At 44.7% G+C, this 22,408-nt stretch overlaps 1 protein-coding gene across 1 annotated transcript; it reads right to left on the reverse strand.

Moving 5' to 3' along the window:
* Positions 1 to 248: 248 nt before the first annotated feature.
* On the reverse strand, positions 249 to 20,184 carry LOC311103780 (palmitoleoyl-protein carboxylesterase notum1a-like; the record flags this gene model as incomplete). Its single annotated transcript, XM_084145433.1, has 10 exons — positions 249 to 1,021; positions 1,395 to 1,442; positions 1,763 to 1,910; positions 2,059 to 2,156; positions 2,611 to 2,802; positions 3,080 to 3,182; positions 3,672 to 3,730; positions 3,819 to 3,879; positions 11,371 to 11,519; positions 19,859 to 20,184. The coding sequence occupies 10 exons, from the start codon at positions 20,182 to 20,184 to the stop codon at positions 715 to 717; spliced, it is 1,491 nt and encodes a 496-aa protein (XP_084001559.1). The 3' UTR covers positions 249 to 714.
* Between the last annotated feature and the right edge of the window lie 2,224 nt (positions 20,185 to 22,408).

The following is a 22,408-nucleotide window of genomic DNA, read 5'->3' on the forward strand; positions in this document are numbered from 1 at the left end:
TAGAAAAGACCCACAGACCCACAGTTAGACAGACATTAACATTGTGTTTACTTCATATACTCTATATAGACTCCTTTATAAAGACAACTTCCTTAAGTCATTGCTGCCTTTTTAAAACAATTACACAATTAAAAACTATAAACACAGGATAAAAGTTAAGGTAAAAAACAAAATGAACAGAGCCAACAACAACTAAACAATGAGCATCCTTAAAACTGGATTACATTCGTGATTTTTCTTTTTCTTTTACAACCAAAAGATAATTTAAAGAGAGTAGCAGAGAGGTGTGCCTTGTCTGTGTGGCATGTTTGCCCCAGTACTCTTAACAGTACTGGGTTGTGAGAGGCGCTGTCGGGTGGGTTGGAGGTGAGGGGTTCGGGGTCAGACTGAGTGTAGCCCTTAGGTGTGACTGAGGTTAGGGCTGAGGTGAATGGGATGGGTACAGGGAACATGGGGGGCAGAGCTGGAGGTATCAGGTGTTGGGACCAGACTTGGCATCGAATCCTACTTTGAGATCCACATAAAGCTCAAATCTTTTGCTTAAAAGGCTACTTCACAAGTCGAAAATAAGTTAAAACATTGATGTCAATGGGAGATTTATTTATTTATTTATTTTTTTAATCCTATTTTCGGGGATCTCAAAGTTAGGATTTGGCCCCATAGCTCCCAGCCCCCTGGTCTAGCCTACTGTACTAAGACTTTACTCCTGTTCCCTTAGCTCCCGCTGCTCAGCATCCCCAGTAGCTTGCTGGGGTCCATGCCCTGCTGCTGGGCCATCTTCTGCACATCAAAGCCCATGTGCATGAGGAACTGGATCACGTTCATCTCCTGGCCCGTGAACTGGTCCCGGATGGTGGGGCAGGTGGGGTTGCAGTGTGGCCAGGGGCAGCTGTCAATCAAATGGACGGGGCAGCCCTTGGGCGGGGCCTTGTTGTTCCGGCTGTTGTCTTGGAGACTGCGGTCCCAGCAGTGCAGGGCTCGGGGCAGGGAGGTGCCTTTGACCTGAACGTCGATCCAGTAACTGTAACAGACCAGCCACAAGAGGGCACTGTTAGATCACGGCGAGTCACACAGAATAAGCAGCTAGCTGACACAGAATATTCTCTCTCTAATTAGAGTGGTGTTCAGTAGAGAAAAAAGCAGTGAAACGGGGAGGTACTATTTAGATTTGTCCAATAACAACACAGATTTCCATTTTCCGTTCCAAAATGTTTTTTGTATATGGTGTGCCCTACTGAACGCAACCCAGGTGTGAAGAAAGTTGAAAAACCGAGTGATAAATGTGTCCAGTAACAACACAGATTTCAGTTTTCTGTTGTAAAACCTTTATGTACGACGTGCCCAACTGAACATGACCCAGGTGGAAGATGAATGACAGAGAGAGCGATACTTACTTCCTTGTGATGACTTCATGTGAGAGGCAAGCTGGGGCAAACATGGCCCTGAAAATGTATGCAAATACATGAGACTTGTTGAACACAGTTGGCAGCATAACCTTGACACACTGTCTGCCTGTCAATCTTTACAATTAATTTAAGTTTGCTGTTAGAGTAACTGTAAGTTTGCTGTAAAAGTTACTGTAAGTTTGCTGTAAGAGTTACTGTACGTTTGCTGTAAGAGTTAATGTAAGAGTTAATGTAAGTTTGCTGTAAGAGTTAATTTAAGAGTTACTGTAAGTTTGCTGTAAGAGTTAATGTAAGAGTTACTATACGTTTTCTGTAAGAGTTAATGTAAGAGTTACTGTAAGTTTGCGGGTGCTTACGGGACGTCTTTGAGCGTGTTCCTCAGCTCGATGCCTAGGTTCTGGATGTAGCGCCACTGCCCCTCCTGGACGGGCTGACCGGTCAGATGGATGTTGTCGACAGTCAGCTGGGCCTCGTCAAACAACCACTGGACCACAAACACTGGGCCTGCGTGGAGGGAGTTGGAACAGGATGTAATGTATGCACACACACACACACAAACAGGCTGTCATAATGAACACACTGACACACAGAGATATACACAGATATCTGTGCAAATTCACAAATGAATTCCTTAACCTTTGCTAGCACTCACTCTTTATGGAGGGGAACACTCTGTAGCCAAAGAAACAGTTCCACTCCTCCCCCAGGTGGACCTGTCTACACCTCTCTGGCACCACGCCACCCCAGTACCTGGTGACAAGAGGTCAGAGGTCAACATCTTACAGTGTCAGTTCGTACAGGACCTGAAGAATAGGCTACTAAGGCTGCGTTTACACAAGCAACCCAATCAGATCAGATCTTTTGCCAATAATTGGGCTGCCTGTGTAAACGCAGCCTAAGGCTAGGGAGTTCAATATTTTCAATCCATTTAACAATGATGCGACGCAGTATAGTACAACTAGAGCCTATAGCTTCTCCTGGTCAGGCCACTGGGCCATGAGAAACTCTCTGTCCCTAACCACGGCATTCTGAACCGCCCAGGGACCGTACTCAGAAAGCAGCTCAGAATAGGAGTGCTGATCTAGGATCAGTTTTTCGATTTTTAGATCATACTATGATCCTATATCAGCACCCCTAATCTGAGATTTGAGATTGTGAATATGGTCCCAGAGACTGCAGCTATAGTGGTAGAGTGCTCTCTTACTTGATGCCTCTCTTGATGGCCTCCGTGGGGGCACAGCTGATGGTGTCGTGACAGTCAGTAGATCGGTACTGCTTGTTGTCCAGGAACCAGCCCGAGTCAGCCAGACCCCTCACCTGGATCCCAGGGTGCCCCAGCCCCTCCAGCAGCTCAGCCACAGGGTCCACGTTCAGCAGGACCCCCGTCCCCCCCGCACTGTGGGGTAGAGAAGAGACACACAGATAGGTAACACACACACACACAGGCACGAACACACACAGGCAAGACTATACACACACACAAACACACACACAGGCACGAACACACACAGGCAAGACTATACACACACACAAACACACACAAACAGGCACGAACACACACAAACAGACACACACACTAACTTATTCTAATCTATAGGACACACAGTTCATTAAACATATTTACATTATGTTAACACACAGACACACCCACACTAACATGTGGCCCCACCCACCTGCTGCCAGCCAGTAGTAGAACCTTGGCGTTGTCAAGCCCCTTGGCCAGCAGATCCTTCACCACCTCCTGAATGATCAGAGACCCCATGAAGGCGTAGCCACCTGCACACAGACAAGCACGCAGACAGACAGTCAGTCACCAACACAATACATTGAGTGCCGAGTGACCAACACAATGCACACAACATACCTACCTATCCTATGTCTTTCATGTATGATTCAATTAAATAACCAATTTCCCTCTAGGACAATACATTTTAAGTTAATTGATTGATTGATTGATTGAATGATTCATTCATTCGTTCATTTATTGGTTGGTTGGCTGATTGGTTGCTTGTTTTCTTGGTTTATTGGTTGCTTGGTTGATTGTTTGGCTGATTGGTTGATTTGTTGATTGGTTGATTGATTGGTTAGGTGATTGGTTGATTGATTAGTTCATTGGTTGATTGATTGGTTGGGTGATTAGTTGATTGATTGGTTGATTGATTCGTTGATTGGCTGATTGGGTGATTGATTTGTTGGGTGATTGGTTGATTGATCTCCATTAGAAAATGCAAACACACATTAGTATGGCCAATAGTGATGTCTTACTCTGGTCCGTCTTGGCTGAGGCACCACTCCACACATCACTAGAGCAGTAGGGGATGAACCTGGAGAGGAAACACATCAATGTCAGGTCTTCTTACAACTTTATAATGATCAACTGGACACACACACACACCAAATCCTGGAACTTACACCATGTTGGCGTTCCACCAGTGAGGGTTTTCCTCTGGGAGTGGAGACAGGATCCCTGTGCCTACAGAGAGGAACGACACGGCAATAGAGAATATATATCATTAACCATCATGCCACTCCCAGACACATCACCATCTTCCTCATAATCACTGCATGAATTATGGCTCTTACAGCACAATGAGAGAGAGGCACTTCCCCTCTCACAGGAGCAGGCGGCAGATAGCTCTCTACAGTAGTATTTTACATTTTTTACATTTTAGTCATTTAGCAGACGCTCTTATCCAGAGCGACTTACAGTTAGTGAGTGCATACATTTTTCATACTGGCCCCCCATGGGAATCGAACCCACAACCCTGGCGTTGCAAGCGCCATGCTCTACCAACTGAGCTACAGGAGTATGTTATGACTGTCTCAATAACACTGGTCATTACCATATAGATGACTGTCTCAATAACACTGGTCATTACCATATAGATGACTGTCTCAATAACACTGGTCATTACAACATAGATGACTGTCTCAATAACACTGGTAATTACCATATAGATGACTGTCTCAATAACACTGGTCATTACAACATAGATGACTGTCTCAATAACACTGGTCATTACCATAAATAAATATACCCCTGTGCTATTCATAACTGACCTCCAACTGTTTGTCAGTTTGTCTGTATGTCAGTTTGTCTGTACTTTGTTCATTGTGTGGATACGGGCCCTGGTCTGTACTTTGTTCATTGTGTGGATACGGGCCCTGGTCTGTACTTTGTTCATTGTGTGGATACGGGCCCTGGTCTGTACTTTGTTCATTGTGTGGATACGGGCCCTGGTCTGTACATTGTTCATTGTGTGGATACGGGCCCTGGTCTGTACATTGTTCATTGTGTGGATACGTGCCCTGGTCTGTACTTTGTTCATTGTGTGGATACGGGCCCTGGTCTGTACTTTGTTCATTGTGTGGATACGGGCCCTGGTCTGTACATTGTTCATTGTGTGGATACGGGCCCTGGTCTGTACTTTGTTCATTGTGTGGATACGGGCCCTGGTCTGTACTTTGTTCATTGTGTGGATACGGGCCCTGGTCTGTACTTTGTTCATTGTGTGGGTGCAGAGCCAGAACAGACAGCACTACAGCCCAAAGCCATTTTCTGTCTATAACATGTGGAGGGGCTCAGTTGGTAGGAGCGTGGCGCTAGCAACAGAAGAGTGTATGCACTTACCATACAGTAGGTTGCTATAGATAAGTGTCTGATATTACTGTAACATTCGGTTTAGATTAAGGTACTGTTTCCCAGACACAGATTAGGCCTGGTCCCAGACTAAAAAGCATTTTCAAAGGAGAATCTCTATTGAGAATGCTTCTTAGTCCAGAGCGGTATGATACGAAGCAGGTTTGAGGAGTTAGCCAGCTAACTTTGGTCAACTCTGAGTTAAACTTGGGTTAACCGGTCATACGAAAGTGGCTCACCTTTTAGCCAGGTACATTTCTATGGCAACAAATCCTTCAGACCTAACCTGCTCAAGGGCAGGCTAACTCACAGCTAACTTTACTCCACTGAATGAAATGACTGAGCCACAAGTTGAGGACCGATTAAATCAAATTCCCTCCCTCTCGCAAAGATTGCGTCATCATCCTCTCCATTTGAGGAAGATGACTGATTCAATATTTTATTAATCAAATGTTTTTTTGTGTTAAAAACGTTTAATGTTAAAATATATCACATTACACATTTAGTAATGACAAAATGCATTTTAAACTTCAAGCACAGTAACACTTTTGTTTGACTTAATTTAAAAAAGATCGATAGGAGTGGGGAAAAAGGTGCTTGTGCATTGATAAGCACACCAAAGTTGGCATTAACGATAAGTAATAAAACAAGCCTATTTCACACCACAGCCTGCTGATTTTGCAACAACTTTTCTTTCATTTTGTTTTTGGCACAAATGAAAATGTGGCACTGACTCGCGCATGGATTGATGTTTCAACATTGTCTCAGTGAAGAGTTCGGTGTATGACTAGCCATGTGCGACATGAATGCTCAGGTACAAGCCTGCTAGAGTTAGCGGCAGGCGGAGGAGCAATAACTGTCGTTGTACGGATGAAGACAGAGCTGGAATGTAAAGATGGCAGCATGTCTGTCATGACTTCAGCCAAGGCTGCCTCCCCTCCTTGTTCGGGCAGACTTCGGCGTTCGTCGTCACCGGAGTACTAACCACTGCCGTCCCAATCATCTTAGCAATTGTCTTGTCTCGTTATCACACACACCTTGTTCTAATCCCCTAATTAGTCCGTGTATAAGTGTTCCCTCTGCCCCCTTGTCCTTGTGGGTGATTGTTTATTGTGAAGGTTAGTGAAGCTCGGTGGAGCTCGTGTATTTTGTTTGACGGGAGTATTTTCCTGTGTGCCTTGTATTTTCCAGTGCACCTGTTTTGTGCCCTGGAGTGTGTTTGACGCAGTTCTGCGTAAACCTGTATTTTGCGGATTAAAGCCTGTTATTCTGTGATTTAACCTCCTGCTCCTGACTCCTTCAACACCACCACATCACAGAATCACCCACCTGAATATGGAGTCAGAGGGAGAAGAGCGCATGCCTGGAGTCGTGGCAAGGGTCCAGGAGCATTCCACAATGCTGGCCAGCTTGGGGGAAGCGATGGATCGGGTTCTTCAGGTTGTCCAATGCCTGGAGAGGAGAGAACCCGATCTGTCGAGACCAGCTGGCCAACCGGATCCAGCCACCTACACCCCAGCACCCGGAGGGATCCAGATATCCCGACCACGGGCGTTTGATGGGACGACGGCGCTGTGCCAGGGATTCCTCCTCCAATTGGAGCTTTACTTTGCCAGCATCAGGCCGGAACCATCGGAGCGGGAGAAGGTGTCCGTCCTCGTTTCCTGCCTCTGTGGGAAAGCCCTGGAGTGGGCCAACGCGGTGTGGAACGAAGGAGGAGCCGCGTTGGAGGACTACAGGGAGTTCGCTCGCCTCTTTAGGCGGGTGAGCGACTGGTCCATCTGAGGCAGGGGACGAGGACTGCGCAGGACTTCGCGTTAGAGTTTCGGACGCTGGCAGCGGGGTCCGGGTGGAACGAGCGGGCCCTGATCGACCATTTCCAGTGCCATCTGTGGGAGGACGTCCAACGGGAGCTAGCCTGCCGAGACACCATGTTGTCCTTCAACAAACTGGTGGACATGGCCATTCGTTTGGACAACCTGCTGGCAGCCAGAGGACGTCCTGTTAGGAGTCTGCCCGTTTCCATCCCGGATGACTCAGATCCCGAGCCGATGGAGCTAGGTGGAGCCGCCGGCCTAGAGAGCAGAGGGGACAGCGACAGTGCCACTCTGGTGGCACGAAGGGACAATACACTACACATCGTAGTCAACGTTCTTTTGGGCCGGGAGGCGGCAGGCAGGGCACTCATGCATCACCCCAGGTATCGAACACCCACACTTGTTCAGAGCCCTCTGCTGCGCACTGTACCCTACCTATCCACTTTCCCGATCTCATGGTAGTTCCCCATTGTAAGGCGCTAGTCGATTCAGCTGCGCATCAGGGGGGGGGGGGGTACTGTCACGACTTCGGCCGAGGCTGCCTCCCCTCCTTGTTCGGGCAGGCTTCGGCGTTCATCGTCACCGGAGTACTAACCACTGCCGCCCCAATCATCATAACAATTGTCTTGTCTCGTTATCACACACCTTGTTCTAATCCCCTAATTAGTCCGTGTATAAGTGTTCCCTCTGCCCCCTTGTCCTTGTGGGTGATTGTTTATTGTGAAGGTTAGTGAAGCTCGGTGGAGCTCGTGTATTTTGTTTGACAGGAGTATTTTCCTGTGTGCCTTGTATTTTCCAGCGCACCTGTTATGTGCCCTGGAGTGTGTTTGACGCAGTTCTGCGTAAACCTGTATTTTGCGGATTAAAGCCTGTTATTCTGTGATTTACCCTCCTGCGCCTGACTCCTTCAACACCACCACATCACAATGTCAAGTCGTTTGTCTGTGACTAGTACTTTTTAACCTACTAATAACTCATTCATTTACGGTGGAGCAAATCTACACTTTTCTTGTTGTGTAGTGCAAACTATTTAGTTTTGCTGGTGTAAAGATCGCAAGTCTCCCTCAACTCGTATCATTTTTTTTTGCACTATTTGCACTTCCTTACTCGAAGTTGACCAACGTAATCCTCTCTCTGGCTGGCCTGGGTTCTATTCTCTGTTTCCCTCCGCGGAGTGTCTTGTCCAAGCTGCTCCTCTTTGCTCTCCAACTGGCTGTCAGCGGCAGCTCAACAATCCCCAACCCGCTCTCTCAATCGACCCCCATCCCCAATCTACTCATGCACACACATTCACATAAATACACACAGTCCCTCTCTCCCCTTACCTTTCCTTGGCCTCTATTTCTTACATCTCTCAGAGAAAATGACAATTTTCGTGGTATTGCTTTGCGCAATGACTTTACTGAACTCTGGAGGAAATGAACATTGTTGCTGGGTGAGTACATATGACAATGTGCTCTCCCGTCCGTTAGACATTGTGTCTGCGGGAACTCTCTCTTTTTCACTCGGTCCACTCGTCCAAGTGCCGATGCATTTGTGTCACTACCAAAGTCTAATTGTTTTAAATGACTGTTTTGTATTGTCTGGAAACACTTGTAGAATTCACTTGTAGTAGGTCTCTTAAAAAAGAGAAGCTGTGCAAGGTTATTAAACAGAGGTGCCTAATTATTCTTATTCTGTTGATATCAGGTAGCATGCAACCTAACCCTGGCCCTGATATGCAATGTCTCCACACCCCCTCTGATTTTATATCTAGATCTGGTTTTGGTATTTTTCATTTAAATGTACGCAGCCTTTGTCTAAAATTGATGGGGTTAGGATTTGTGCTAAATCAACTGATGCTGATGTAATTGTGTTTTCTGAAACCTGGCTCAGCAAGTCTGTTCTTGATTAGGATATTTGTATAAATGGTTCTAATGTGTATCGCACTGATCGAGTTAAGTTGGGGGTGTGGCTATATATATGTAAATAATAAATTCCTTGTAAGTGTGGCAAAGTCTGAAACTATTTGTAACTGTGATTGGCTGTTATAGACCCCCCTCTGCTCTCGGTGATGCATTTTCTTCTCTGATGCACCTTATGTCTAAACTTCTTTACAGTGAAATTATCTTGATTGGTGATCTCAACTGGTGTTGGTTAAAGCCGGTGTCTGATGATTTTAAAATGTATTGTAATTCTATGAATCGTACCCAGTTGATTCATTCACCCACCCGCCCAAATCTCAAATGTCCAGAGAAATCTACCCTGATTGATTTGATATACATTTTACATTTTAGTCATTTAGCAGACGCTCTTATCCAGAGCGACTTACAGTTAGTGAGTGCATACATATTTATTTTTTTCATACTGGCCACCCGTGGGAATCGAACCCACAACCCTGGCGTTGCAAGCGCCATGATCTACCAACTGAGCTACACGGGGCCTTATTGACAAATGTTCCACATAAATATTATGCGGTTGGTGTTTTCTGTAATGATTTTAGTGACCATTGTGCTGTTGTTGCTGTTAGAAATACTAAGGTTCCTAAGACAAACCCACGCTTTATGTTAAGAGTTTTAATGAGCAGGCTTTCTTTCATGATTTGTTTTATTTTGACTGGAGCAAGATTGAGCTTTTTCCTGATGTGAAAACAGCCTTGAAGTTCTTTCATTATATATTTTTCCAAATAGTAAACAAGCATGCCCCATTCCACAGGTTTAGCTGATTTCATAGCTGAACCACTTACATATATGTTCAATCTAACCCTGGAATGTAATGAATTTCCAAAGATCTGGAAATCAGCATTTGTTCTACCACTTTTAAAAGGGGGAGATCCAACTCTTTTAAATAATTATAGGCCAATCTCAAAGCTGTCACCCCTGGCAAAAATACTTGAAACCCTTGTTAGTGAACAGCTAAAATAGTTTTTATATACTAACTCTATTTTATCAATGTACCAATCGGGCTTCAAGAAGAAGCATAGCACAATTACAGCAGCCTTGAGCCTTGAAGGTTTTAAATGATATCACTGAAGCCCTTGACAAAAAACAGCACTGTGTCTCCCTTTTATTGATCTCTCTAAGGCTTTTGATACAGTTGATCATGCTATACTGAGGCAGAGATTGTCAAGCGTAGGTCTTTCGGAGCATGCAGTTGCATGGTTTGCTAACTATCTGTCTAATAGAACTCAGTGCACTCAATTTGATGGGCTCATGTCTGTTAAATTGTCTGTCTGTAATTGTGTGCCCCAGGGCTCTGTACTTGGTCCCCTCTAATTCACTATTTATATAAATAATTTAGACAAAAATGTGCAAAATGCGCAACTTCACTTTTATGCTGATGATACTGTTATTTATTGTTGTGCCTCATCTCTCACTAAAGCTTTCCAGAACTTGCAAACTGCTTTTTATACTGTTCAACATACCTTGTGTCAATTGAAGCTTATCCTCAATGCTGACAAAACTAAACTAATGGTGTTTTCTAAAGCAAGAAACAGACCTCTGAACCTTTCACCTATTACTACCTGTCAGGGCAATGAGATTGAGGCTGTAACCGCATATAAATATCTTGGAATTTTAATTGATGACAGTCTCTCTTTTAAATTGCATATTCAACAACTTACAAGCTGAAGTTGGGATTTTATTTTAGGAATAAGGAATGTTTTTCTTTTGAAGCCAGAAGGAGGCTAGTATCAGATACATTTATGCCTATACTAGATTATGGAGATATTTTATATATGAATGCTTCCGCTCAGTGTTTGAGATCAATTGACACACTTTATCATGGAGCATTGAGATTTACTGCAAAACCCTTACGCACCACTGCACTCTATATACCAGGGTTGGCTGGCCTTCTCTAGTCACTCGTAGGCTCAGTCACTGGTAAACTTTTATTTACAAAGCTATTTTGGGTTTACTACCATTTTATCTGGGAATTTTTATTATTCAGAAATGTGGTGGGTACTCCCTTCGTTCGCAGGACTTTATCCTGCTAACTGTTCCAATTGTCCGAACTGAATTTGGTAAAAGGGCTTTTATGTACTCTGCGCCATCGTCTTGGAACGCTTTACAACATACATTTAAACTGGAAGAACTTGTCCCGATTGGTGTTTTTAAATCATTGATGAAGGATTTTGAGGCTGATTCCTTGACCTGTCAATGTTTTTAAATAGCTGTTTTATGATTTTGTTATACTCCAGTGATTTCTATGGATGTTTACTAGATTACTTGTAGTTTTTCATGTTGTCTGTCTGTAATTGTGTAATGACCTGGTGCTGCCTATCTTGGCCAGGACTCTCTTGAAAAAGAGATTTCAAAACTCAATGAGCCCTTCCTTGTTAAATAAATGTTAAATAAAATAACTGAAGCTGGTTAGCTTTAGAAAACCCTAAGGAGATCTAGCTTGCTTCGTAGGATACCGTTCAGGACCAGGCTTAATCTGTGTTTTAGAGTAGTAGTGGTGGGGGGTTGGTGAACTGTAACAGCCAGCCAGACAGACACAGGCAGGTACTGTAGGCAGAGATTCTGACCTGTTTTGGTTTGAGGCCACTTGGACGAGCTCATCAGTCTCCTCATGGTGTCGTATCGGCTGTCACAGTTCTCTTTGTTGAAGCAGTACCAGCCGCCCTCCAAGAATATCAACCACCGTCTGCTCCCTCTGGACTCTTTGATGTAGTACCTAGAACGGAAAGAAACATTCTATTTTATAAACGCAAATTCACAAACCATGGACAAGAACCACGTCGCCTCACATGAAACACTCAAGGTGCCTTCACCGTCTCCTGGTATCAGTGACTGTGCCAAAGAGATTAAAACCTATGTGCATATTATGTATTCAAAGAATACAAGACATGTTGTTACTTTGAAGATCTTTATCTCTGTTAGCAGGAAGAATATAAAGCTAAAAGTACTTCCTCCAGATTTGAAGTCACCATAAACAATGTTTGTGTGCTGGTTACACAGAGCCATGATGTGGACATCACACACGCACAGAGAGAGAGAGAGAGCGAGAGCGAGAGCGAGAGCGAGAGCGAGAGCGAGAGCGAGAGCGAGAGAGAGAGAGAGAGAGAGAGAGAGAGAGAGAGAGAGAGAGAGAGAGAGAGAGAGAGAGAGACTGCTTCCCTACAGTTTAATATGAATCATCTCACATTCCAACCATGTGATAAAACAACAGATAGGAGCTCATCCAGGGTCTTCCACCCTCAGTATTGAGAAAGGGCATGTCTATGGTATATCGCAAATGGCACCCTATATAGTACACTACTTTTGACCAGAGCCCTATGGGCCATGACCAAATGTAGTGCACTATATAGGAAATGAAGTGACATTTGGGAAGCACCTAGGTGTTACCAGTGCCATAACAGTCCGTCGCTGGCAACAGTGATAAGGAAGTGCAGTACCATCATATTCCCTGTTACTACTCTGCTGAAGTCACCATTCTTTAACAGTGGTCTCATACATAGGCCCTCCATCTCAGGCTGGATAAAATCACCACTACCCTCAGTGCTGGCCATGCAGGAATGAAAAACAGAGATGAGATGACGTGCTGCCTGCAGCCTGCTGCAGCCTAGGATGAAAACCATGGTGAGGTCTGTGCAAACACACACACACACAGACAGACACATCTCTGTTGCCCCAGGACCCATATTCAGCACATCCACCCAGAGGAATGCTCCCTTCGATGCGTCACAGAGAGTCAGAGCCTTTAACACTATTTTACAGTGGATTATACAGCATGACCAGTACCACCATCTGAACACAGAGATCAAACACAGAGATCGTTGTCTGAACCAAAACAATTAAAATAACTAGCACCCTTGTCTTTCTTGCACTAACACTCACACTGTCTCTTCTCACTAGCACTGATTCTGCTGATAGCTACTTTATTGAGGAGAAGTTGTCCCTATTATTAGCGTGATGTGCGGTTGTCTCACCTAGCTTCATCTTCAGATGAATGCATTTACTGTAAGTTGCTCTGCATAAGAGCGTCCGCTAGTTGACTAACATGTAAATGTGGCTGAAATGTAAGTGTGCTGAAATGTAAATGTGGCTGAAAAGTAAATGTTCTCCTATTGAATTCTACAGATCTGAACCTGACTGGGTCCAATGTTTTCTTTTCAGGTTGTCCTTTTCAGTACAGGTCCAGCAACTACGGTGGGCAGCTAGTTACTGCTTGGTTAGGCTGAGCTTGGCTCACTAGAATGGAAGGACTCACTCTGAAGAGCTTTCAATCTGGATGTATGGATCATTCACTTCAGGAGATCTGTTCATCCTCTGCCCACAAGAGGGCAATGCTATAATTGATCCTCATAGTCTCACTACTGTGAAGTGCAGAATCATCAATTCACTGCAATTCCATGTCTACAGTTATTCCAAGGCATTTTAATATGCATTTTAATGCAACAGCATGCTAGCAGATACCCATGGACTTCCAGTCATAGCGCTAATACTAGTTAGCCTTGGCTCGCGAAACTACCTCTTAACTTCCTTCATACTGGACACAGAGACATAAACAATTGTACATCTGACTCTGAGGAAGTAGATAAAGGGCCTCCTTGCCAAAATCCCAAAGTATTCCTTTAACTTTCTGTCACCCAACAACATTTCTACCGTTTCACAATATCAGACTAGCAGAAACTACAAAATACCTTTAGAAGCAGGCATGATTCTCAAAATGTTTCTGTGATGGCTAGGCTTTAGCTCAGCGGGCTAACACATACTTGTAGCACCCAGGATGCCTGGATTCAAACCCAGTCGGCCATACAAGCAGGCCTGATGCTATTCTATTCCCTATTTGCTTCTGCGATGTTCAGAGACTGTTATTTCAGCACCAGATGTTTTAGCCTGCTGAGCTAAAGCCTAGCTTCTAAGGGAGCTGTGTCAGGCAGCTAGAGGGAACAGGGGTATCTGAACGCTCCTCTTTACCAACAAAGATGCAGCTGCAGCTGAGACGGATGGCTTCACGGACAGGAAACTCAGGCAGCTGCCAGGCATCATCATCACAGGGAGGAATGCCAGAGGAGGCTGAGTGGTGTGGTGTTGAGGAAGCTGAGTGGTGTGGTGTTGAGGAGGCTGAGTGGTGTGGTATTGAGCAGGCTGAGTGGCATGGTGTTGAGCAGGCTGAGTGGCATGGTGTTGAGCAGGCTGAGTGGTGTGGTGTTGAGCAGGCTGAGTGGTGTGGTGTTGAGCAGGCTGAGTGGTGTGGTGTTGAGCAGGCTGAGTGGCATGGTGTTGAGCAGGCTGAGTGGCGTGGTGTTGAGCAGGCTGAGTGGTGTGGTGTTGAGCAGGCTGAGTGGCATGGTGTTGAGCAGGCTGAGTGGCATGGTGTTGAGCAGGCTGAGTAGCGTGGTGTTGAGCAGGCTGAGTGGTGTGGTGTTGAGCAGGCTGAGTGGTGTGGTGTTGAGCAGGCTGAGTGGCTTGGTGTTGAGCAGGCTGAGTGGCGTGGTGTTGAGCAGGCTGAGTGGTGTGGTGTTGAGCAGGCTGAGTGGCTTGGTGTTGAGCAGGCTGAGTGGCATGGTGTTGAGCAGGCTGAGTGGTGTGGTGTTGAGCAGGCTGAGTGGTGTGGTGTTGAGCAGGCTGAGTGGCGTGGTGTTGAGCAGGCTGAGTGGTGTGGTGTTGAGCAGGCTGAGTGGCATGGTGTTGAGCAGGCTGAGTGGCGTGGTGTTGAGCAGGCTGAGTGGTGTGGTGTTGAGCAGGCTGAGTGGCATGGTGTTGAGCAGGCTGAGTGGCATGGTGTTGAGCAGGCTGAGTGGTGTGGTGTTGAGCAGGCTGAGTGGTGTGGTGTTGAGGAGGCTGAGTAGCGTGGTGTTGAGCAGGCTGAGTGGTGTGGTGTTGAGCAGGCTGAGTGGTGTGGTGTTGAGCAGGCTGAGTGGCATGGTGTTGAGCAGGCTGAGTGCCGTGGTGTTGAGCAGGCTGAGTGGTGTGGTGTTGAGCAGGCTGAGTGGCATGGTGTTGAGCAGGCTGAGTGGCATGGTGTTGAGCAGGCTGAGTGGCGTGGTGTTGAGCAGGCTGAGTGGTGTGGTGTTGAGCAGGCTGAGTGGCATGGTGTTGAGCAGGCTGAGTGGTGTGATGTTGGGCAGGCTGAGTCGTGCAGTGTTTGCCGAGACACTGACTCACTCCCTCACTCACACTCTCGTCTTCAGGGATAATCTTTCATGATATGTTCAACTCATGACATAATAAAATAAGATGAAGCTTAGAATACCTAATTTTACGCTACATTTGGAGGGTACCAGACCACACTATCACTGTAACATCTATGGAGGTTACCAGTAGCACGGGGCAGACCACACTGTCCTCTCCTTGCTGTCTGTGGATGCTAGAGACAGAGGTAAAGCTCTAAATACACCTGACTAGGACCCTGGTTTTACCTGGCTCTTCCTTCCTAGAGGCAGAGGATGAAGCTCAAGTGTACAGCTCTAAATACCCCTGACTTGGACCCTGGTTTTACAGCTCTTCCTTCCTAGAGGCAGAGGATGAAGCTCCAGTGTAAAGCTCTAAATACCCTTGACTTGGACCCTGGTTTTACAGCTCTTCTTTCCTAGAGGCAGAGGATGAAGCTCCAGTGTAAAGCTCTAAATACCCCTGACTAGGACCCTGGTTTTACAGCTCTTCTTTCCTAGAGGCAGAAGATGAAGATCCAGTGTAAAACTCTAAATACCCCTGACTTGGACCTTGGTTTTACAGCTCTTCTTTCATAGAGGCAGAAGATGAAGATCCAGTGTAAAACTCTAAATACCCCTGACTTGGACCTTGGTTTTACAGCTCTTCTTTCATAGAGGCAGAGGATGAAGCTCCAGTGTAAAGCTCTTAATACCCCTGACTTGGACCCTGGTTTTACAGCTCTTCTTTCCTAGAGGCAGAGGATGAAGCTCCAGTGTAAAGCTCTAAATACCCCTGACTTGGACCCTGGTTTTACAGCTCTTCCTTCCTAGAGGCAGAGGATGAAGCTCCGGTGTAAAGCTCTAAATACCCCTGACTTGGACCCTGGTTTTACAGCTCTTCTTTCCTAGAGGCAGAGGATGAAGCTCCAGTGTAAAGCTCTAAATACCCCTGACTTGGACCCTGGTTTTACAGCTCTTCTTTCCTAGAGGCAGAGGATGAAGCTCCAGTGTAAAGCTCTAAATACCCCTGACTTGGACCCTGGTTTTACAGCTCTTCTTTCCTAGAGGCAGAGGATGAAGCTCCAGTGTAAAGCTCTAAATACCCCTGACTTGGACCCTGGTTTTACAGCTCTTCTTTCTTAGAGGCAGAGGATGAAGCTCCAGTGTAAAGCTCTAAATACCCCTGACTTGGACCCTGGTTTTACAGCTCTTCTTTCCTAGAGGCAGAGGATGAAGCTCCAGTGTAAAGCTCTAAATACCCCTGACTAGGACCCTGGTTTTACAGCACTTCCTTCCTAGAGGCAGAGGATGAAGCTCCAGTGTAAAGCTCTAAATACCCCTGACTTGAACCCTGGTTTTACAGCTCTTCTTTCCTAGAGGCAGAGGATGAAGCTCCAGTGTAAAGCTCTAAATACCCCTGACTTGGACCCTGGTTTTACAGCTCTTCTTTATTAGAGGCAGAGGATGAAGCTCCAGTGTAAAGATCTAAATACCCCTGACTTGGACCCTGGTTTTACAGCTCTTCTTTCAATATGCAGTCTGGGATCTTGTGCACTTACTCTACAAATCCGTAACATTTCGAACGAATTCCAATGTATTTATATTTTTTATATTTTTCTGGCAGGACGTAACATGTCATACGAAATGGATGATGTAGTACACAATTGTGCACCATTTTCAGGGACCTGTTGAGCACTACTTTCAAAACTACTGGCTGAAATTATTCAAAACCTCTGGAGCATCACTGTAAGTGTATTTGGGTTTGGAAAAGTGTTTCCCTACCCATGCAGAGCTCTATTGCTCCCTGCCTGAAGAAGCCTGGCCTTCTCTATCACTATCAATTTCAAAATCACAAACATTATTACGAACACTATCACGAACACTATCACTGTCACTACGACTATCACTACCACTATCACTACCACTATCACTACCACTAACACTAACACTATCACTAACACTATTACTATCACTAACACTATCACTATTATTAACAACAATAACAATAACAACAACAACAATAACAATTACCAGGGATGGGCAGAGTGACTAGGGAGGGAAATAGTGAACCATGGAGGGGCAGAGTGAACCAGGGAGGGGCAGAGTGAACCAGGGAGGGACAGAGGGAACCAGGGAGGGACAGGGTGAACCAGTGAGGGACAGAGGGAACCAGGGAGGGACAGAGTGAACCAGGGGGGGGGGGGCAGAGTGAACCAGGGAGGGACAGGGTGAACCAGTGAGGGACAGAGGGAACCAGGGAGGGACAGAGTGAACCAGGGAGGGACAGAGTGAACCAACAAGGGGCAGATTGAACCAGGAAGGGGGAGGGTGAACCAGGGAGGGGCAGGGTGAACCAGGGAGGGGCAGGGTGAACCAGGGAGGGGCAGGGTGAACCAGGGAGGGGCAGGGTGAACCAGGGAGGGGGAGGGTGAACCAGGGAGGGGCAGGGTGAACCAGGGAGGGGCAGGGTGAACCAGGGAGGGACAGGGTGAACCAGGGAGGGACAGGGTGAACCAGGGAGGGACAGAGTGAACCAGGGAGGGGCAGGGTGAACCAGGGAGGGACAGAGTGAACCAGGGAGGGACAGGGTGAACCAGGGAGGGACAGGGTGAACCAGGGAGGGACAGGGTGAACCAGGGAAGGACAGGAACTGGCTGGGAGGAATTAGTGTTAGAATCCGGTTATTAATAGACACAAAGGTGACTATTACAGAGATGACATCTGCCAACCTCTGGCCTGCTGGCCAGGTCTAAAAGCCTCTGTGTCCTCACTCACACTGCAATCCTAAAGAGCTTTACGAGCTGGATGGGCCACTCTCCATGTGCCCGTCCCAAATGGCACCCTATTCCCTATATGGTGCACTACTTTTGACCAGGGCCCCTAGGGAATAGGGAACATATATGGAATATGGTGCCATTTGGGATGGAGGATGTGAGACACCGAGGTTTAATTATAACGCTGGATTTATACAGGATGTTAAATCCAGAGAGAGACATCTACATCATCCATCCAGTCACACACTGACAATACAGGCCTGTGTATTGACACTGTACTGTAGCCTACTGCCCAGCGATATGTCTAAATCATAACACATTTCATGTGTTTTGTTGTGTATTTTTGTAGTCTGTTGGGTATAACCACAATGATCTGATATTGCTAGACATACTGTACTGGACATGCAGACTTGCATCATGCTAGTGCTCCATTGCAGTGTATTACACTCTGACCTTATTAAATGGATCCCTCATCATTGCAGTGGGTTAGAATAGCATTAACCTCCCAATAGAGCATCTACAGGCATGCTCCCTATAAAACAGATATAGGTGACAGGGATTAGAATGTAGGGTATGGAACATCGAGAGTACAGGGATTAGAATGTAGGGTATGGAACATTGAGAGTACAGGGATTAGAAAGTAGGGTATGGAACATCGAGAGTACGGGGATTAGAATGTAGGGTATGGAACATCGAGAGTACAGGGATTAGAAAGTAGGGTATGGCACACCGAGAGTAAAATCAAACAGATATACAGTATTCAATAGATACTGTATGTATTAGCCTTTCAATGACTAGATGTATACTACACTATACCACATTAACCAATGACTAGATGTATACTACACTATATTAACTAATAACACTGTATCTGTCATATACTATACAAGAAAATTAAAGCAGTTCCCTTCTTTGCTAAGATGTGGAGGCTCTAACCCAATGCAACCTGTTGAGTAGTGCCATTGAGTTCAGCATTTGGCTTAACCATGTATATGCCCTCTGGTTGTCTTTGTTGTAATAACAGACACAGTTAAATATACAAATGCTTTTAGTCTGCCTGCTTATCCCTCATGAATGGAAAAAAAACATGAAGGCTTTTCCAGTGCCAAATGGATTTTCGCTTAATGACAGACTACTTAATGTCTTTGGAGCGAGAGGGAGAATATATATATATATATTTTATTATATTTTAGAAATGCTACCATCCTGAGGCTAATGAGCGACACAATGGCTGTGCTTATCTATGCAGAAAATGGGTGTCAATCTCACAACCATATTATTGGTGAATAACAGTTTATAAATATTAGCCTATATTCCTTCATGGGAAATTGTATATGTAATTTTGACATTGGTTTGGATGACCATAAAAACAATATAAAGATCAATAAAATATTTTTTCCCTTAAAATTGCGATTTAATTTATATTAACAGGTATGTTTTCCAATATTATCTGCATTTAAAAAATACAATGTACATAAAAAACTCTATACCCATTTTGATGCGTCACGCACACCTAAAAATAATAAGCCATTTAGCAGACACTTTTATCCAAAGCGATTTACAGTCGTGTGTGCATACATTTTTACGTATGGGTGGTCCCGGGGATCGAACCCACTACCCTGGCGTTACAATCGCCATGCTCTACCAATTGAGCTACAGAGGGCCACATAATGGACCAATCCAATTTGCATTGCTTAGAGAGAGATTCCAAATTTGAAAAATAGATCAATTTCGGTCACTCCTGCATCATGAGATTAAGATGCTCACAGAAATCAAGCTCTATGCGCATTACGCACGTGCCAGTCCGCAAATATTCGCTCTATAGCTGTCATTAAGCTCTATAGCTGTCATTAAGCTCTATAGCTGTCATTACGCTTTATACCTGTCATTACACACAGCAGCTGTCTTGGACATCTGTATAACACACTTTTTTTAAATTAACAATTTAAATCGTTTTTTTTAAATCCTTTTTGTGATCTTCTAATCTAAAGTAGGCCTATCTCAATCACAAACAAATCGATATTTAAACTTTAAGGATAAGCAAAATCCAATGGGTGTGCTTTCAACATGCTATATTTCTGGGAACCTCGACTGTATGAAAGAAAAAAAGTCACGCATCCTGTGAGAATAGAATACAATACCCCGCTGGCGTTCCATCGTTGCACGTGACTGAAGTATTCTCCAAAAAGTGCAGCTTCATATCATAGTCGAGCTTCTGCGCCGAACACGGGTAGAGGGACTGCGCCAGGTTCTTCACCTGCGTCATGAAGTTGTCCATGTTCTCTTCGACAGCGGTGAAATCCAAAGGGAAACTCTCCGTGGTGTCACCCCGGTCCCGGTATGTGGGAGAAGGCGGTGCCCGCCGTGGTTGCGGGTTGCGACCACCTCGGAATCTTCTTGCGGCAAAAACTCCGTACTGCAAAAACACCAGCAGCAAAAGCGATGAAATCAATCTCATTGCCGTCATCTTTTCCGTAAGCCACCTGCAGTTTAGGTCTTCCTTTGGTTTCCGAGTTTAAGGTTTTCCTCACGAAGATTTCTTGCTGTTTGGAGATTGGAATGGAGTAAGATGCAGAGAATTACGCACGGTTCGAACTGTTGCACTGCTATCCTCCGAACTAGGCTAACTGTTTCGAATCAGATGATCATGGAAAATATTTTTTAAATCTCCTTTCAGATCAATGATGTTCAGTAACAAAATGCATGTATTAAAAACAATTCAGTGGCTTCTATGGGTCGATGTGAAAAATGCCTCAAATAGAAGCACTAGATTCCTAGATTATCTTAATCGAAGTCGTAAAACTGTTCTGTTCTCAAAGCCACCACTGCACAGTCACTGCTGTTGAACCAAGTTTAGGGTTTGAGTTAAATGACAATACTCATAACATGCTCTGGAATTTTATTCAAACTTTCCCCCCTTCTCTCACTCGTCAGCCAATCAGAGAGGAGGGCAGGACTCTGGGCTGGGCATGATCAAGCGTAGCAGACTTCCCCGCTTTTAATTTATTGAGGGGTAAAAAATGTCCGTGCTTTGGCTCTTTTGATCGGCGATGTTTCATTTGATGTGGTGTTTTTTTATTGACTTTGAAATGCCTACTTCCCATTCCACACACTTTTATAGAGTAAGAATAAGCCCGTTGTTACACACTAGCCTAAAACTCAAGAGGGGAAAAATTCACAACACAAAATCTAAATCATGCGAAACTGGCCGGAGATTAACAACCCAGTAGCAAACTATTATGTTAGACATAGGTGTAACAATGTTTTACACTTTGATTTAAATTACATCGAAATTATTAGTCTATAATTATTATGACTATGATCATGATTATTGTTATGATTATTATAATAATCATTCGTTTTTACTATGTCTCTTGTTGAATAGCCCTGTACATGTATTATGAATTAATGCATGGTTACAGTCTTTGATCTCACATACTTTTTCTCTGAAAGCAATACTAACTTCACGCATTCTTTAATTTCCTCAAAGGTTATTACTGTGGTGGAGATCTTTTACAGATTGCTATATACCGACTTCCTCTTAATTCATTTTTAATATACTGAAATGGTGCCCACAGGTGTTTCATGTTGCGAGTTGAAAGCCTTCCTCTGATGTATTGTGGAGCGCGCGGACACCCCTAGAGCGCATGCAGTGCGTAAAGTAGGCTAGCGCAGAAGCTATATGAGTTGCTATTGATGTGAATGATGAAGGGACACAAAGTCTCACGCTAGTCGCAGTTTACTCCTAAACGACTTCTTATGCTATAGCCTTCTTCGCTATCAATTGAAAGCAGAGGACGTTTGTATCACTTCAATTGCTCCTATTTAGCTATAATAACTGTAATGTCATGATATAATTTTAGAAAAGGCTATTCTATTATTCTAAGAATGTGTGGCATGATTTCATTTTGACGACTAAATATCCTTGCTCAAACTATCTATCGTTAACTTCTTCAGCTTTTACATGTGTTGTTTATAAATGCTTATTTCGATTAGATTTCAAAATAATTCAACATTACCTTGTAGGTGTACGCGAGCCTTTATTCCCAATGAACGACAATTTCAATATGTTGGCCTGGTTTTAGTGCAACTCTGAGCATGTTGTATTTAGCTGCGAGAGGGGACGCGGACACTTTTTTATCTACAAGGGCCCCCTAAAGATCAAAGCAACCATCACTCTTTCTTTCTCTCCCCTCTCTCCCTCCCTCCGCAGCCCTGTCAGAACCCCTGCTCTACTGTATATTTTCAGTCAAGTTAAGCATCCTGAAGGGAAGCCCTCACCTTAACGCTGGAATGCCCCGTTGCGGTTGAAGTATTTTGGTCCCTCTCTGTGTCTGTGGAACAAATCCTTAAACTGACCCAGTCCGCAAGCGGCTTGCCTTGGATAAATATAATGCGTGCCATGCGATGTCGGAAGAAAAGTCGTCAACACTGGGCAATAGGGGATGCTTATTTATTTTCCTTGACGTATTTATTTGTCTTGAAGATCGTCTATAGGTTAGGCACGGCAATCACATTATAACATAACAGGAATAAATTGGCAACACGCCCCTGTCCTTTTTAACCGAATCGCCAAATTGAAATGCGTCACATTTGTTACTTTTCAAACTTCTTTTAAAATTGCTATAAGACTGGATAAAAGTCATTATACACAATGTTGGCTGTAGGCTTGTAGGCTATGCACTAAAATA

This window comes from Coregonus lavaretus (assembly GCF_964263955.1).
Source record: "Coregonus lavaretus genome assembly, chromosome: 28".
In the NCBI taxonomy this organism is placed as follows: domain Eukaryota; kingdom Metazoa; phylum Chordata; class Actinopteri; order Salmoniformes; family Salmonidae; genus Coregonus; species Coregonus lavaretus.